The 18,708-nt window shown below is 35.1% G+C and overlaps 1 protein-coding gene across 1 annotated transcript in view; it reads right to left on the reverse strand.

Moving 5' to 3' along the window:
• LOC128153769 (connector enhancer of kinase suppressor of ras 2-like) overlaps nt 1–18,708 on the reverse strand; it is a 212,080-nt gene that overhangs the window by 14,361 nt on the left and 179,011 nt on the right. Inside the window, exons 15-19 of the mRNA XM_052813495.1 lie at nt 16,042–16,090; nt 12,330–12,378; nt 10,763–10,938; nt 9,188–9,261; nt 1,752–1,823 (exon numbers count right to left, since the gene is read on the reverse strand). Coding sequence (XP_052669455.1) covers nt 1,752–1,823; nt 9,188–9,261; nt 10,763–10,938; nt 12,330–12,378; nt 16,042–16,090 — 420 coding nt within the window. The remainder of the gene's footprint in view (nt 1–1,751; nt 1,824–9,187; nt 9,262–10,762; nt 10,939–12,329; nt 12,379–16,041; nt 16,091–18,708) is intronic.

Raw genomic sequence — 18,708 nt, forward strand, 5'->3', positions numbered from 1 at the left:
ATCCTGGCACCTTTCCAACTGTTCCTCTCCATGAAGGGTGTAAACTGTCATAAAGACAGCTTCCTTGGCTCCCCCGTGTAGAAAAATCAATGAATATTATAAGAGCAGTTTATTGAATGTGTGTCAAGACTTCCCAAGTCAGAACATTTTACGGTATAATAGAAAGATATGAACAATGGCACTTCAACAAATCATGGCTATCAAAATAGCTGAAGTCAAGGGACAGACCATGCATAGTTAAAAATAGCAGAAGATGCTCACTTTGGTGAACAAATCTCAGCCACATTCCACAGCTGAACAATGGAACATTATTAACATTGGAAAAAATATTTTTTAGCAAATTTATATCTTAAAAATGACAGCTAGCTACAGCGAGGTACTCCTGAGAACTGAACCTCATCCTCATCATCAGTAGATGATGAACTAGCCTGAACTGTTTTAATACAGCCAGTCTTATACATCAATACAGTATGACTTGAAGGGTCATGTAAGCCACAGAATATAAATGTTCAATTTAAAAATAATTTTTAGACGTTAGTATTCCAAAGAAAAAGTCCAGCTGTATCCTGAGGTAGTCATGTCTTTCTAAGTCTGTGAACAGAAAGAGCTAACTAAATCTCAAATTTTCAGCAGTCTACACCAGGAAAGATTTAAGGCTTCAAAGTATGGTGACATTGTCGCATGTGTCCTTGCTTTTTACCTCAGCTGGGAATAAACAAATTACTGAAGTAACAGGAGGAGGTGGAACACTTGACTCTGCCTTTGAGGATCAAAGGTACCATCCCACCTTTATCTAACCTCTGCCTCCTGAATCACTGAATCACAAAATAGAAGCACAGAGTAATTTAGGTTAGAAGAGATCTCAGGAGGTCATCTGCTCCACACCCCACCCACAGCAGGGCCACTTTAATGTGGGATCAGGTTGTTCAGGGCCTTGTCCAGTCAAGTTCTGAATGCCCTCCCAGCACATCCAAGGACATTTAAAAACACACAGCAATGCCAACAATTGAACTTTGCTAGCCTCTGTTCCTTGTTGGGACAGTGGGGCGATGAATAAAATTAGTTACTACAGGGGTTTTTTTTTGTTGTTGGGGTTTTTTTCTTGGGGGTGGACAGGGGAGAGCAGGGTTTTGTGGCGTGTTTGGGGTGGGGTTTTTTTGTTGGTTTTTTGTTTGTTTGTTTTCCCTCAAATTCTGGCATGAAAAGAAATGCATCTCATTAGTTCAATCCCAATCCTGTTAAAAAAATTGCTTCAAATTGCTTTTCTCTCGTTTTAGGTCATGTCACATTACTGTGGATTGTCACTACAGCTAACTTTAAAATATCTTCTCCCATCATGTGGCTATACTCTTAAGTATGAGCTTTGGTGTGGCTGCATTGTTTTTATATACCAGAAACATTCATCCCACATTAATATTTCTAGCCTTGATTAACAAAAAATTTGAAGCGTGATAAACTTTATGCCCATTAACAAACAAAAATTCTAATGAACGTAGATGAGACCAACACAACTAACTTTCCTGTCACACCTTTGCAGAATTGTGACAGAAAATTTCAGCAAAGCGAGCCATATAATGTACTGTATGTACTAAAATTAATGGAGGACTAAGTGGACTAAGTACTGATAACACTATCAATCAGCATTACATCATGCTCCTAGAGTATATTTCTATGTGAGATGAAATATTATTTTCAATTACTGCAGTACCACTATAAAGAATATAACATGATAAAGAGGAAACATAACTTACCTATTCATTTCTTCAAGGCAGTCTGTTGCAAAGTAGAAGCTCTTTATTTTGGGGTGGCATGCTTTGAAGGCACTATAAAATAAACACAAAGAATAAAAAATACCTTTTCTTTCAAACAGTTTGTCTACAAATACACAAGACTGACCTGCTCTATGATTCTTTAGCATGTTACAGGTTTCACAGGCATTTGAATCTTCCTGTGGAATGGATGGAATCCATACAGATCTCATCAAATCTACATTTGTGAGCCAAACCGATACTTTGTAAAAATTTCAAAAGCCCTTGAATGACTTAGAAATATCATTCTTTTCAATAACTACTGATGTTGTACTTCTAAAAAATTCTTGGGTGAATTGGAAAATCTTGTTGAGTATATTTAAGTACATCGTAGTTTTATTTCCAAAGATAAACTAAAGGAATAAGAGTTTGATCCCTCCACCTCTTCTCATATATTTAGATGACTGTGTTTTGTGTCCTACTCAAAGAAATATAGAGGGCTGCCAACTTATGTAACTGTCTCATATCTTTATGGTAACTTTGATTCTGAAGATATACATGAAATTATCCAAATTTTGTTTGATGTTAATAAATGAGGAAGAGGAGGAATATAAAGATGAATAACCAGCCAGTAATTGCATTCAACTGGAGATGACATTTAAAATACAGCACACTCAAATTCTCTTAGTCATAAGACTGTAAGAGCTCTAGAATAAACTTAAATAAAGGAATGTTTCCTAAATTTGATACAATATATTTTTAATCCCTAGTTATAATCTTCATTCAATTTGAGTTTACTAGAAGCAATATGGAAAGTTCTAGGGAATATAAATGGCACATTTGCTTTGTATGGAAATAGATAATAATAAAGAAGTTCCTCAGATAGTCTTAACTCTTTAAATAGTCACTTCTAATTCCAGCAATTGCTTTGTCAAGTTACTCTAAAACCAACCATATCCCAAGTACTTTTCATCTTAATCTACTAATCTTTGCTGTGTTTTTCCTGCAATCAACACAAGTCATCAATAGTTAGTTAATGCTTCTTCATCTTCCACCTAGCAAGTAACAGAGTTGCCAATATTTAAATTTAAACCTTATGTTTATTGTTACATTATAATACGTGGTCAATTCTATGTATCTCACTATTATTTTTTATTGCACAGTCTGTTCTCACAGATAGTTTTGATTCAAGAAGTCCTAGCTGATTGGGGTTCCCCCCACCACCCCGTGGTGATTTGAAATTTATGCAAAGGTTAATTTATAGAGTGAAGTTCTCTGAAAAGTGCAAGTTAAATTAGAAATCACTGGAATAGTTCCAAAAGCGTATCACAACAATTTTAATTTTAAAAGTCTGTACTGTTTTACTTGTGTAACTAGTACAATATTAGTAGTATAGTATACTATATTCTTTGCTATGCTGACCTGAGATACTGGATAGCAGCATGACAAACGGTAGCTGTAAGACTGCCACTGCTCTGTGCATTGCTAATATTCCTTCCCCTTCCTCAAATGTCAATTCCCTCACCAGCCACTTGGCCAGTGTAATTCAATTCTGGCTGATTTCAGGAGACAAGGTCTGATTCTCACTTTAGGCTGGCTATATACAGACATCACTACATTGCATTGTAGTCTATTCAGACTACATGCATGAGATAATAGTCAAGCTCAACATCTGACAGCATGGGTGATTATAGTTCACATAAAAATGCTTTTTATTAATGCTTTTATATAGTATAATCCCTAAGCTCTCCCTCAGTTGAGCAGTTATTTGAAAACTGCTAAAAACAATAATCAAATTTTTAACAAAATTTTTGTGTGAATATAATTAAAAGGAGTATTGCTCTCAAGGAAACCACAAACTCAGAGCATTAAAGACTATTATTTTGATTAGTTGGCAAATGTTAAAAAGACGCCACATTATCATTTGTAACATTTATGCTAAAATACTGACATTTATATGGTAATTACTAGATATAAGAATTAAATTAGGAATCATTACATATGGCATTATGAAGAACCTGTGATGCACCGTTTCCGCTATTAATAGCTTAAATGCAAATGAGTGTCTTGTTAATTACTGTAATTTATTGCAGTTTTCAGAGTCAAAAATGAAAGCTGAGGAAGCTTCATTTGGGCACACTGATTTTCTTATATATATATTATTAATACGAATGCATACAGTAACGGGCTTTCCTCATTCTACAGAAGAATGAGATAACAGCAGAGTTGTATTTATGTGCAGTTTCTTTTTTCACAAGATTAGAAGTATATTAAGGGTAAGTTTACCTTTGCACAGAGGGTCATCATAAACCATCTTAATTCCATAACAGAAGACTTGAGAAATATTTAAGTATTGTTTTGGCATCTGGACATTGTTAATGTCAACTGCAGATCCTCATCTCCCTAGCTACTTGTATTTTGCAAAAGAATATAGTGAGTACATGGGAAATCCCGAATAGGGAGGAAACTTTGCTGATGTCCACTAGATGGCATAGGCTTGTTAATTATATCTACTGAACGGCAAGATTTTAATGCAAGAGATTTTGATCATTATATAAATATAGTTTTAAGTATACTCTGATCAAGTTTATTATTTCTTTTATCCGAATAGTATAATATGATTTTGGTGTCAAATATTCTTATCATTCTTAGTCTCCTTAATGCAGAACTTTTTACTCCCCTTGCCAGCTGAGTACCAGCAACTCCAACTGCTCTAGCAAAACAGATAGCTGTCTGGAAGAAATGTGAAATAGTCCTGTATATGTCTTCATACACACACATATATTCAAGTGTTATATTATACATTGTTAATTACACAGTAATTAACAAATACTATACCTCCTTACAGAAGTTCCTTATAGAAAATTTTTAATACTCAGAACAAAGACATTACTAAACAGAGAGTACTGCGCTGTTATAGTCTTTAAGCATGATACACTAGTTTCATGGATGTATTTTTTGCTGCGATGTCAGCACACTGTTTTCAGTTGGTCTGAACTCTGTGCAACAACTCCACTTTCTAGTGTTCCATTTGCCTAACCATTTTCCAGTTCTGAGATTTAAGTATTGGCTTGAATTGGAGAGGATTATGTGGTGGATCTAAAGATTCTAATCCTCGATTAATCCTGTTAGAGTATCACATGATGGAGTTTCTGCTTATAAATAGGATTATTTTCCTAGACAGGAAATTTACATACATAAAAGCATTAAAAGCCAATAGTGGGGTTTCAGAGTCAACCTTTTAAAAGTTAGAATATGTCAGAGTCAGCACGATAAACAGAACTTAAATTTGGCTCCACTATGCTCTTGTACTGTGATACAATCTATGATTATGTATTTGAATATTATGTTCTCACAGGAACCCCACCTCAATTCAGGTCCAGAGAGTGGACTTGCTAGAGAAGTGAAACAGGATTATGCAACATGTAAGGCTACTTTCTGTAGGACTCCTGTCTCAGTTGTTAGGGAATTTGTGAATGTGTCATAAAACGCAGAAAGAGCAAGAATTTTCTCAAGGGTATGCCAGTTAAATGCTGCAGGTCTTCCTGCTTATGCAAAGAGGTTCTCATGCGCTAAGTCACGCCAAACAGGCTTAATAACTGCTTACTACACGAATGTTCCTTAATATCTTTTTGCCTGATATTCTGATAATTTACTGAAATGGTGAGCACTTACAGCTGCAATAATATATTGTACTGTTACATATTTACATACTCTGAAGAAAACATGTATTTATTGTTATGAAATGGAGATCTCAATTCTGCAGAAACTTTTGATTTAAATGTTTTGCAGTTCTGTTTGTAGGCTGCAAAATGTGACAACAAATCCATCTTCATCTCCCAGAAGTGTCACAAAGATTAATATTAGGTAAGCATTTAGATACACTAGCATTAGGAACTGCAGAAAAGTCTCCAGGGAAATAATTCTCGATGTATAGAGAAATATGCGTAATGCAGAAGAACAATACGTATATTTTTACCTTTGCCTTGTTTTGGAGGGCCCCAAACTGGATGCAAGTAATCTAGATGTGGTGTAATGAGTACCAAGTATAAGGGAATAATCACTTCCTTCACCTATTGGCTGCACTCCAGTTAACACAGCCCAGGAGGCTGTTAGCCTTCTTTCCTGTGGGGCCTGCTGGTGGCTCAAGTCTGGGTTGCTGTCTACCAAGACTGTCAAGTTCATTTCAGAAGAAGTAATAAAAATTACTGAAAGTGTAGCAACCTTTAAGATATAACTTCATGTCTACCTATACTATATCAATGACATTTATAAAGAATTGTGACTGCACAGTTTCAATACAAAGTGCCAACAGTATGGCATATGCTGTCATAAATTTAAGACCTAAATTTGCATTAATTACGCAATGAAAATTTTCACTCGGTGGAGATTTTTGAAAGTTCAGGCAAAGCACTAGTTAACAATGATTAACTATATACGTAGTTCCATTAATCTTTAGTCTTGTGGATCAACTTCATCATGGGACATTATAATTATCAGTATCTTTGAAAATAACACGATATTCATGTCATGCCACATCACACAAAAACTTAAATAACTAAGATTTCTAATACAGTATGATCATTTTTAATCATGAAGATGCAGGTGTTGCCTAAAAGCAGTGGAAAGTTTTTCAGTGTCAACACAAGAAACCTCCTCTCGCAGGGACAAGGTCATTCTACATCCAAATATAGCCTGGAGAGCTAAACCACTCTGAGATAATGCCATGATTTGTATAATAATCAGGGTACTTTCATTAAATGCATTAGTGAGGCAAATCATCAAACCAGAATAATGCATTCAATTACTATATACTCTTGTGAAAGCTTTCTTAAGGCTATTTCATTCAATGTATACTATGGACATCAGTAACAGTCATTCTATAAAACAGCATTCTCCATCTGACAACAGTGGAAAAGACAAATCTATTCATTATTCTAGTAAGACTTCAAATTCTTTTGTTCAATAAGGTTTGAACATTTCACATTGATGGCTCTGAAAATAACAGAAATTTGAGGCAAAATCCAAGCCGAGTCCCAAAACGTTCTTAGTTTTGCTTTTGAGAGAGCTGAAAGAAAACTAACAGTGTGATTTTAGCTGGATTTCTTTTGCACTAAAATACTAAGCATATTTTTCAGGCAATTTTAATTTAAAACCAAATTAACCTGCCAAAAATTAAAAAAATAAAAGGAAAGGACTAGGTTTCTTTCCCCTGTCCTTATCAACTGTCAAGGTAACTGCTTTACTGGCTTTTGCATTAATGTTAAAATAGACTCAATCATACAGAAGAGTAAGAACACAGCCAGATTTATATTTTCAGATTTCAAGCTTGCAATGAATTTTAGGTTACATTACAGCACCCACTAAACCCCCACTATTAAATGAAAAAGATATCCTAAAGTGGAAAGAAGCGAGAAATGATCCTGTAAAATCTGTCTTTAACTAGCTCTCTGAAAAGGAGGCAAGAAAATCCTAACTGAAGTTTCCCTCTAGCCTAGCAGAGAGAATAATGAAGCGTGAGTTAGAATGTTTCCAGAATATGCTGGGTCAAAATGGGTTACCATCACCTTAATTTTATTTGTAAAAGGAATGCAGAAGAATCAAACCACAGGAAGTTGTCCCTGGGCTCACCAGAACCATTAGCTTTTCAGTGGAATCAGGCAATGGCAATCATGCTCAGTCCCGTCCCAGTAAGACAACATGGAAGAGGATAGGTAAGGGCTTTAGAAGTGCACTTATAGAGGCTGTGGATTCGAGCTGGCTGTAACACAAGCAGGGCCCTCCATTCACATATGCTGGATATACCGAAATGTAAGTGAGCGTAATGCTGGACTTACTTACTTTCTCTGCAGTTTTCAGAGAAGCAGGTAAAATAGTGGCAAATGTAAGGTGTAGTTTTTATGATGGAGGAAATATATAAATGATAGTGCATGAAGGAAGAAACCAAAGGGAAATTCAGCTCAGCGAACAAAGGGAATACTATTAACATCTTCATTAGACTTTTACCTCTGGACCTACCTCTTTTTGAAAGGATTCAAAGCCTGAAGGTACTCAGTTTTCAGTAGTGTGCAAAGTTTTAGTTAATCGGACTTTTTCCTGTGCATATACCCTACAGAAATTGTTCTCTAAGAAGCGTTCTGAGGAAACGTGTTCTCATGCTCAGAGCAAAGCTCTGGAAGCTATTTCTAGCTGTGCACAATGACCTTCTGTTTGATCTTGGTTAATTCACTGAAATTTGTTAAGTGTTTTATATTCTAACAAAAGGGTATTATTTTTCCTGTATTTTTGTTCAATATCATTATTAATATCTACTCATTCCTCAGAGGAATTTATAGTGCTCTGTTCATGTTTAATTTCTATAGTGATACCCTCAGCTGAAAGGAGTAATAGAAGTATAAATGCACTGTCTTCTAATTCTCAGACAGACAGTAATAATACCTCCAGACAAGAACAAGCAATTGAAGAGGTTTGATTTTCTGATGAGTAGTCTCTATTGTAATTCACATCTTCTGTATTTTTATTGTACACATGTTCACGGTTGTAGGACTTGTATTCCTCAGACCAAAACTGCATTTAGTCACAGGAAAAGCATGACAAAAATTCAGGATGCTTAGTTATAACTAGGAAAGCTTTAGTAAGAGAGTATCTTTAATGCTATTCTATGTAGCAGCAAGTTTTAAAAATCTAGATGCAGCATACAGGAGACACATGCAAATAATTCAGGAGATACTGGCAAAGTGCTAGTCTCAAAGCATTAGAATTGTTCTGTTAAACCTGCTGTTTGACAGCTATGGATTTCAATCCCAACACTCCTTGCAAACAATTTCCAGTGAGTGTCTGTTATTAAATATGCCTTAAGGGTGGCAAAGCTTAGCATATGCTTTTTACTGGGAGCATAATGCAGTAGTAGCAATATGCACATAAGCAATAATGGAATGTTCATTTTGCATACGGAACCTAAATATTTTAGCAGTTGAGAATAACACAATATTGGGTAAGGAAGCTTCCTCCATAAAGGAGAAAATGGAGATTATATTCACCATCCCTTATTGATAGTATTTCCCATGGTAATTGTTTCTTGCACACTTGATTCTTATCAAGATGACCAAGCTGAACCTAAGAAAGTTTTATCTCTTGGCTAACATATTCATGATTTTTTGCTTTACTTATTTAACTGAAGTTGTAACTGGGCTATCTGGAAAGCTGACCAAAGGGTTATCCAATTCTTTGTAAGACAGTTTATGGAATTTACATTAAGTTCTATCTTTTATAATAAAGAGAAACACTAAAGCTAAAGGGGATCTATTATGTATTATTTACAGATTTTGAGGTTTTCTGTGTAACTTCCTTCTCTGGACTTTGCAAATTTTCAGTACTATATATAATATACTTCCAAGAGTGATCCCTTAATTTATAAACATAACTGACACATTACTTACTGTTTTCTTCTGCATTCAGTTGCTCTGTCTATTCTGAACTCAGGTAAACTAATGAATCCTTCTGCTTTTTCATCCTATCAAAAGAGAAGAGAAAGTGATGGTGAAGAACAACACAGAGTTAAAGAAGAGAGAAGTGAGCAGTAGCCATTTGGGTCTTAAACTAAGAACAACCATCCAATCAATTGAAATGCTGAACCTATGTTCCCCATAATGTTTTTACTTAAAAAAATGTATTTACTTCATCATACAATGTCATTAACTTTTATGAAGTAACTAAACTGACAGTTTCTTAAAGGAGCCTCAGTCATCCTAATTGCCCTTTGCTGAAGATTACAGAAAACCTTTCAGCACCAAATACAGCACCTAAAATAGCATTCAAGACCAACAACTACAGAGAAGAATTGTCAGTTTCTTCAGCATATAGTCTACATTTTAAAACTGTTTTGTGGATGCCTCCTTTTAAAGTCACAATTGTGCAGACCATCTGCCCTGCTCATAATAATTGAGGAGGTTCCTACAGCGAGCTCACCAGTGATTAAATGGAAAAGTAATAACTGGAAAGTATATCTTGTCACTTTTTGCTTCTTTTGAAGTAATTTACCAGGAAAAGCAAGGAGACATATTAACACCAGTCAGATTTTTGAAAAGTATTAGCAAGTGTACTGTGAATTATGGCTTGGCTGTAAACAACAGACTGAAAGTCAGTGGGACACATAATGAGTACCACCTTGCATGTAACAATGTCAGACAAACAAAACGTACAACACAAAACCTGAAGGCCTTTATCATCCACAGCCTGAAACCATACTGTTTTGAGCTGACAAGAAAATAATAAAACTGAGGATAATTATGCTAGTGAAACTGTCCCCTTGAAGAAAATGGAAAATATGTTCTAAAATATCAGCAATCAAAGCAGGCTGTACACAGACAGTTTAGATCAGGCACTGAGGCTCAATGCATACAAGTGGAAGAATAGCAGTCTAACGATTTTTGGCTTCTCCCCTCCATTATGTTTTCCTACATATATGCAGATTGCACAAGCGTAGGCCCAGTAGTTTTCAATAACATTTCGCCAAGAACAGCGTTTTACACATGAGAAACTGCAAACTCCAGACTAATTCAGCAAAAAGCAAAAGGAACATCTATATAAGAATAACTTTCAGATAAAGACATATACAAATTCAGATTTTCACATCTGCTTCACATAATGCTTAACTAACACGAATGGTTACACTGTATACATCCCCACATACAACTGAAACTAAGGAGAGCTGCATGTGAACACTGTGTTAGTCCAAATAAATAGTATCTGTGGAAAAGTATTAACTACTGACGTATGCATTTCTTTAAGAGTGCCATGAACATCTGCTATTTTATTAAGCTTGGACGTGGACTTTGGAGACTTTAAAAAATAATTTCAATTGAAATATTTCCAACTAGAGCAACCCAGACCTGGCAATTAAAGTGGCAGTTCACTAACATATCCTACCATGTAGTAAAAAATAGACTTTATTCAGAAGAATTATAAAGCTTAAGGTTTAATTTTGGCTTTCTCCAAACATAGAGTATACTTACATTCTGGTTTGTGTACCAGTATAAGGATGAATCCTTCAGAATAAACCAGTACTTTTTCCATTTCTGTGTGAAATAACCTTTGGCATCCTTCTTCTTCCATAGCCAGCCTTCACAATCTCCATGCCCCAAGTCTTTGCAGGAAATTCGTCTTCTGCTCCCACTTGTTAGAGAGCTCCCTAACATGGGAATGCGACAATAATGTGAGACATCTCACTGAATGAAAGAATGAAAGAACTATTCTTCTCAATATAAACACACTACTAATTTTTAACGATGATTCGATTTGAAATCCTTCAAGCCAAATCCTCTCCAGTTTCAGGGAGAGGAGATTGAATGAACAGTTTCCAAATTCAACAATGCTCTGAAATTCTGGTTTCAGCATGAATACAAAATAAAAAGGGCTGTTTTAGGTAGTGGTTTATTTAATCTGTAGAGGGTTCATTGCTCTTAGGGCTGCATTTTTATCTAAGATGGGCATCATCATTCCAAAGGAAAACCGTATTCATTTAGCCCTCAATCTGAAACTCAGAGTATGACATAATCTGTCTACAGATGTAAACACTACCTATTCCGTATACCTTCTGTTACTACTTTTAGCAATAGAAGGCCTGTCAAACTCTGGGAATTTTTTAACTCAATTTTTATAGTCAATATTTATAGTCAATAAAAAAGAAAGATCATCCACTTCCATAAAAATGCACATGCTTACATTTCTTCTATCCTGAATTTAACTGCACTACCATATTTTAATGTTACTGCATCCTGTTTAAAGGCACAGCACCAGGGAAAGGTTTTGTTGTTGTTGTTTTTTCAATACATCTTAATCAAAAGGCTTAAAATTTTAGTATGCCTTGTAAATATCAATAAGAACAATTTTTTTCTTAATTATGGTATAATTTTTCCTGAAAAAGACTCTGTAGCAAATTTCCTTAAAATATTAGACAATTTTCTGTGAAAAAAACAAGTTTATATTGCTACAAGAATTATATTTGTCCTATGTGAAACAGTGAAGAAATTTAGGTAACATCAAAACACTATCCTTTGCTCTGCAACATTCCACAACCAAGTTCTTAACATTTTGCTCTTTTTAGAATAAGATACTGTGCTGTGTCCCGGTCAGGTTTATAAGTATTCAAAACGTATAGTACTATAAAAGGAAAATTTTCATAGAAAGGAGACTAAACCAAGAAACAGACTAAAAAGAGCTCGCTGGCCATATACTTTCAGAAGAATTTATTCTGCTGTAACTATTTTTCATAAGTTCATTGTTTTAACTGTCTCAAATAGGCCATGAATAGATAAAGAAAGAGAGCAGAAGGAAATGGCAAAATATACAGGTATTACCTTTCTTCTACTTAAGTCAGAGGAAATTTTACCACTGAGTCTAGCCACATTATACCTTATAACACATTTATGTGATATTTTAATTTGGTATTTTACTTTGGTGTTTACTAACAAATTTAGAAATATTTGAATTAAGTTGAACTTTGGCATTTGATCCAGATTACTTATTATCAGAGAAGAAGTCTCATTTTGTAGTTTCAAAACGTTAACTCAAGTAAGTTACCTTTTGACCATTTTCTGCTTTTTACCCTGAGGGAGGCGTAATGGAATGACTGTAAGAAAAAAAAAAAATTATGAAAAACCAATGCAGGTAATAGTAGTAACACGAAACAGCTGGCATTCACTACCATCTCCATGGTTCTCTTAGGATCAGTTATCATAGGATCTCATATTTGTCATTTTTCTCTTCCTACTGTTATGAACATCATAAAGAAAACAACACAGTCCTAAATCTGCAAATTAAAATCCCTTTTTTCTTTTCAGTTATTAATTACAATAGCAATCAAATCATTAAGGATTCTTTGCATGAATGGTTATGCAACAGTTTGAAAACGAAGGCTATAAACTCATATGAATGACCTAACAAAATGAATGATACTTGAAGTTTGTTGTAAGTATACATGAGATGAGAGTTATACAAATATTCATTCAGAAATATCCATCACAAATATTATACAGTTAATGCATAAAGTCACGTGTTCAATTACATGTTGAAGTCACATTCTTTAATTGTTTCCAACCATAGGAAACAATTAAGTTTGTTAGGTTGGTAGGTTGACAGAATAACTCTGCGGAGAAAAAAAATAAATTCTTTCTTTTGTGGCCACATTATAAAATCATTACAGATTCTTAAGAAAAACCTAAAAGCATTCATTATTTAGACCTTTTAAAAACAGGGATACTACTCAAAAGATGGTAAGGATTTGCCTCAAACATGTAAATGGTAAGTGAAAAATTACAGGTCAATATGATGAAGTAGCTGCCTGATTGGTAACTGATGCTGCCATTACCAGTAGAAAAACCAGCAGACATTCACAGCATGATAAACCAGCAGATCCAGGCACAGGGTAGCATAGAAAGGGCCATCTTTTCAATTTTTTTGATTTTTTCCTTTGTGACAGATAACAATCAGCTCAGTAGAGGGCCTAGAAGAAGGGCGCCTCAGTCACTGACAGGGATATCTCCATGCTACCTTAACTGGTGGTATGACTACAGATAATTACCTTTTCCCAGAGATCATCTGACTGCTTACCCTACCTTAGGGCAGCTCCCCAGCATGCGGTCAAAAAGCAAACACATGCCTCAAAAGTCCTTATCAACAACTGTGGTACAACATTAAATAAGTGTTTAAATGTCACAATATTAAAATTTAAGATAACTGAGGATTATAATTAAAATAAAAAATTATTTAAATTAATATTTAAGATAATGAAGGATTACAGCTTAAGCACTATAGAAAAGCAACAGCTGAAAACAGGACTCCAACTATGTGAGAAGCAAAGTTTTATTTTAAATAAAAGTGGAGGAGGGGAGAGGAGTTTTGCACATGCACAGACCTATTTGTAACCCTTCTGCAATTTAGCCAGTGTACAGCGTTGAACAGCATGAACATTTTCTAGTGACCTGCAGAAATCAGCAATTCTTGACTCCTGAGAGCACTGACTCGAACACCAGCTTTCTGTGTTCTGTTTATCTCAGACTGCTCTCCCAGTCAGTTGCAATATATGAATGCTTCACCAAAATATTGTAATTCTGACAGGTGACAAGCTCTGTAAGTGTATGTGCATTGTATCACCGTAAGACAGTACATATTTTCCATTTAACTTGATAGCTGCAAATTTATCTCTTTGTTTTGAGCACTAGAGAAGACAAAGATTAATGCTTGCTACTGTGCTATAGGAAATGTAGCAAAAAAGTCAGAAAATGAAAAACCAAAAGTAAGTCTGTGAGAAAGTATTAAAGATGCACAGCAACATTGGGTTTTTTTAATCTATGTACTGCAAGCCACAGCAGCAGTATTGGTCAGTCGTCTCGTGCCAACTGTGGTGACTGTGATTGAAACAATCTGTTCAATGTTCCTCTTTCCGCATAAAAATGCATTAGGACAGAGCAGGTATCTGTTTCTGAAAAAGACATCACCAAATTTGTCCACAATTTAGGCTAAAAAAAAATAGAGTGATGGAATAAAACCCTATAACTAAATTACAGTTTTCACATGTGGTGAAATTTAAAGAACTGCAGGAAAAAGGGAACAACTGGAGGATATACACATTAGGATACTCATCAGAAACAGGTATGCCTCATTTAATATAAAAGTTTTAAAAATAATGAAAATACAAGCACAACAAATCAAGGAGAGCTGAAAATATTAGCTCTTCTAAAAACTTAAGTTAATTAGTCTTACTGTGTTTTGTTTATGCACACATACAATGTATTCAAAGTAAGAAAACTAGAGAAAGTGAAAGGTTTGCAATACCTTGGGAATCAGTACTTAATTAGCACTGCTAACTTACAAAATTCAAGCTTCATATTCTGAGAGATAAAGAAACTACTATATAATTAACTTTGTGCTAAACACTGTAAGAAAACAGTCAGAACTCGCAACTTCAAAATGACTCAGAGTTGCTATGGGAAACAGACAGATGATGTGAGAACATACCGTGGTTGTCAGCATTTAAAGTCTCATCTCAAAACCACAACACAAAGTAGAATGTTAGACAAAATGCACGCCCTCCCACCCCTACCCAAAAAGAAGCACACGATGGGAGAAAAAAAAAAAAAAAAAAAAAAAAAAGAATTGAATCCGTGCTACATGAAGCTAAATTAATGAGACCTCAACATAATCACAGTGTAGTAGTAGGAGTGCTCTCATAGAATCACCAAATGAAGTTATGCTATGTTTAAAAAATGCCCTGGAGACTAGAGATTCAGTTACCTGTCAGGAGGAAGGGAACCAAGCCTGTTAATGCAAAACTGGTTGCATGTACCTCTACTATTTTGAACCTTAGGAGTTTTTAAGGAAAAACATTAACAAATTCCAAACACAGCCATCAGTGCCTTCACTAGCAAAGTACCCAAATCATAGGGCACATAGTGCTGATTTCCTCAGATTATGTGTATTAGATTATTTGCAGTACCAGGATCCCAGGGAACAGCCACAGGTCGAAGTGTTTTCCAGTGGCGGCAGCAGGCAAGGTAGGGATTGGCAGATAGGGGCCGCGGATCAGTATACACAACTGCAGGTTTTCACAAACTGCAGAAAATTTAGTCATACATCTTCCACTGTTGTCACTGGTCTTTAGCCTCACTTTGTAAATATTTCGGAGGCAGAATGACACCTGGCAGCTTTCAAAAGTTATTTAGCACCTACTTAGTGTAAAAAGTGCTAAGTCTGAATGAAGAAACAGGCATTCTATAAATGAAGGTTCTGTTGTTTGTCCTTTGCATGAAATATTTCCAAAATAGTAAATAATATAACAATGTCTAGATCTTTTCCATCTAAGACCTTCAAAATTGGTACTACAAAAATCTTTGAAAATCTTAATCCCATACCTCCCTATCATAGGATTCATACATTTAAATATTTTAAGAGTCTTAAAAATTTTCTTTACCTTCAGGGCAACCTTCCCTCCAGAGGTCCATTCCAACCTAGACATTTTCTATGATTCTTCTCCTAGAACTAGTACATACTTTAGAATACATACTAAGGTTCCTACTAAATGTAACCAAAAGTACAGCATACACATTGACCTGCTGTGGTTGGAGCAGCCAGTTTTCTGAAAATGGAAATTATTCCCAGCTTTTTATTTTCAGATGTTTCATAATATAGACAAATTTCAAGGTTTGTGATATCTTAAGTATCTTTTAAAAATATGACAATTAATTGAACTGTTGGGAATTTTTTGGTTTTTTAAAGTCCATTTATAAATCATTACCTTCCTCATGGATGTGCTTCCTTGATGGTCAATGGCAGAACTTGCATATCTAGGACAGAGAGGAAGATAGATATCAAAAAACTGCAGAAAAAAAAAAAAGCTGAATAAGTAGTGCATATACACTCACAATCTATGCATTTCCAAATGTATGCTTATGGAAGTAATCAAGTATCAAAGTTATTTAAAATACAGCACTGAAAACAGGAGGCCCTTTGGAAATTTAACCATTGTTTTCAATGAACAGTGCTAATGTTATTAAGAAACACAAACCCATTCTTAATATTCTGACTTAAGAACACATAAATCATCTGAGAATATCTGGTTCTGATTCAATCACTGGCCTAAAAATACTCAACGCTGATCAGCGAATATTCAAAAGCAACCAACACAATTCCTCCCTCCTAGCGACCACAGTCTTAGAACATATAAATCATTGGTTCTTTGTTGCAGGGCTAACTCTTATTTCTGCATTACTTTCAGCATCAACATTTAACGCAGGTATATTGGGTTCCTAGTGTCCAGAGTAAAATGGGAAAGAAGTAGTATTTTTAAACAGAAAAAAGGTAGAAATACAAATAAATAATTTAGCAATTTTGTTTTAAGAGTAATTTGCATTTTAAAATGTAACAGCTTACAGATATGTATTTGAACTGATATTCTGACCTTTAGGAAAGATTCATACGTGTTCCATATTTTGCAAAGTTGGTTCTTTCCCACGTCATTACAGAATCAAATCATGGATAACCCAAATTGCTTAGTCTGTGTCTTCCTTTGAATTACTTTTTAGGTATCTTAACTTTAGCAATATGTAAGCACATGTATAAAGACCCAGACATTAATAAGTTTGTAACTATCAGGCCAAATTTGACATGACTGTCAGATATGTTTGCCAGTTACAGAGAAAGTCTAATATCTTCTTTTGTTCTGTTCTTTCCCCACCACCTCCTCTTTCATATTCTGGAAGCACTTAAAACCAGGAAAATTATGACGACCACAGCTATTTAGCATTTAACTAGAAACGTCAGATCATCAGAAAAACTAATATTTTTGCGGTACTGATATCCTAACAGTAACTTCTTGGCGATCCTGATGTAAAGAATGGAAACTCTTAGCAACAAAATGAACACCAAGTAAACTTTCCCAAAGTAACTGTGAAGTATGCTCCAACTGTGGCTAATGTTTAGTCATTATGCTTTTTAACATCAATATCCCTGCACTAGAGGAACTGGTATACTGGTTAGTTCTCAGAAAGGCTATTGCAGAGAGCTGCTTTAAGTTCTAAATCCCTGGAGAAGGTCCAGGCAAAGTTTCACTTTTCTGAAGACGTGTGATTAGTGTCCTGACACAATTACTGCAAAACTTTTTAGGTTAGAAAGGAAAAAGCCTGAGACGGTCCCTGTTCAGTAAGCCTGTTCATGAATTTTTCGCTTATTAAGGGGACATTTTCTGCATACCTTTCTCATATAAATACTATGCATAAAATAATTTGTCTCTACATAGTTAGTAGCAGTTGTATTCCTAAATCCTTTTGAAACACAAAAATAGTGGAGGCTGTTAGGTGGGTACAGACATAGTAGTGGTCCTCCAAAATTTTTAATAGTGTACAGTTCTGATTCCTTAGCATCAAAGAGAACAGAGGGAAACTGAAAAGAAACTCATCTAACCCTCTCTCAAGGCAACTGAGGGCAATGCTGTGGAGGTTTATGAACTCAAGAGTGTTCTGAAGAGAGGAAAGAGAGAATAAATATTCAATGTCTTCTTCAATAAAGGGGCTATATAAGTTATATAAAATTAGCAGTCAGCTGCTTTTGGTTTGAACCTTCATTCATTAAAACACAATTAAAATTTTTGGTATTCACAGTATCCTGCAGCAAAGAGTTCCATAACATTTTGCTAGAGGATGCCATGGATACCAAAAATTTACACACACTTTAAAATGCAAAAATAATATCTATGGTGTATCTGAGCTTTCTCCTGGAGTTCTCTAAAGGCTAGAGAACAAAGCAGGGAAGCATCACCAGAGGCCTTTCCTTATACAATTACAAACAGTATTAGCCCTTGATGGAAACAGGACACTGAATCAGGTTCAACTTTGTCTGATCTAGCACAGAAATTCTTAGACACTCAATTTCCCCTCAGGTTTCCAAAAGTAAGAAAAAGGAGAAGTGGGAAAACCTTAAAAATGTGAATATTCTTGCATATGTCATATAAATAGAAAAGGAGTGCAAGAATGGGAAAGGAATTCAGGGGAAAAATTAAAGAGGAATAAAAGGATAGCGGACATTTTTAACATATTCCCAAATTCTGTTGGTCATAATAATATGTCTTAAGTCAGCAAGACAGGAAGTGGCATTTTCTCATTTGATGACTTCCACTGCTATGAGAAATCAAATTTACGAGGAGAAACAACTACTGCATTGTCAGTTAAAAGCATCTATCAGTCCTGAGTCAAAGGAAATTTCCAGACTGCAGTGAAAAGATGGGATGCATAACATTAAAATTAAAATCATAAAAGTTAATAGGCAAGACTTAGAAGTTCTGAGCTGTCTATAGATCACAAGGATTGAAAGAAACAACTGAAAAACAAAAAAAGTTCAGCTTAAAGCATTTGGTAAAGGAATGGACAGACGCCCAAACCGCTGCAAGGCAGATTTTGTCATTAATGCT

The sequence above is a fragment of the Harpia harpyja genome, chromosome 18, assembly GCF_026419915.1.
Source record: "Harpia harpyja isolate bHarHar1 chromosome 18, bHarHar1 primary haplotype, whole genome shotgun sequence".
NCBI lineage: Eukaryota > Metazoa > Chordata > Aves > Accipitriformes > Accipitridae > Harpia > Harpia harpyja.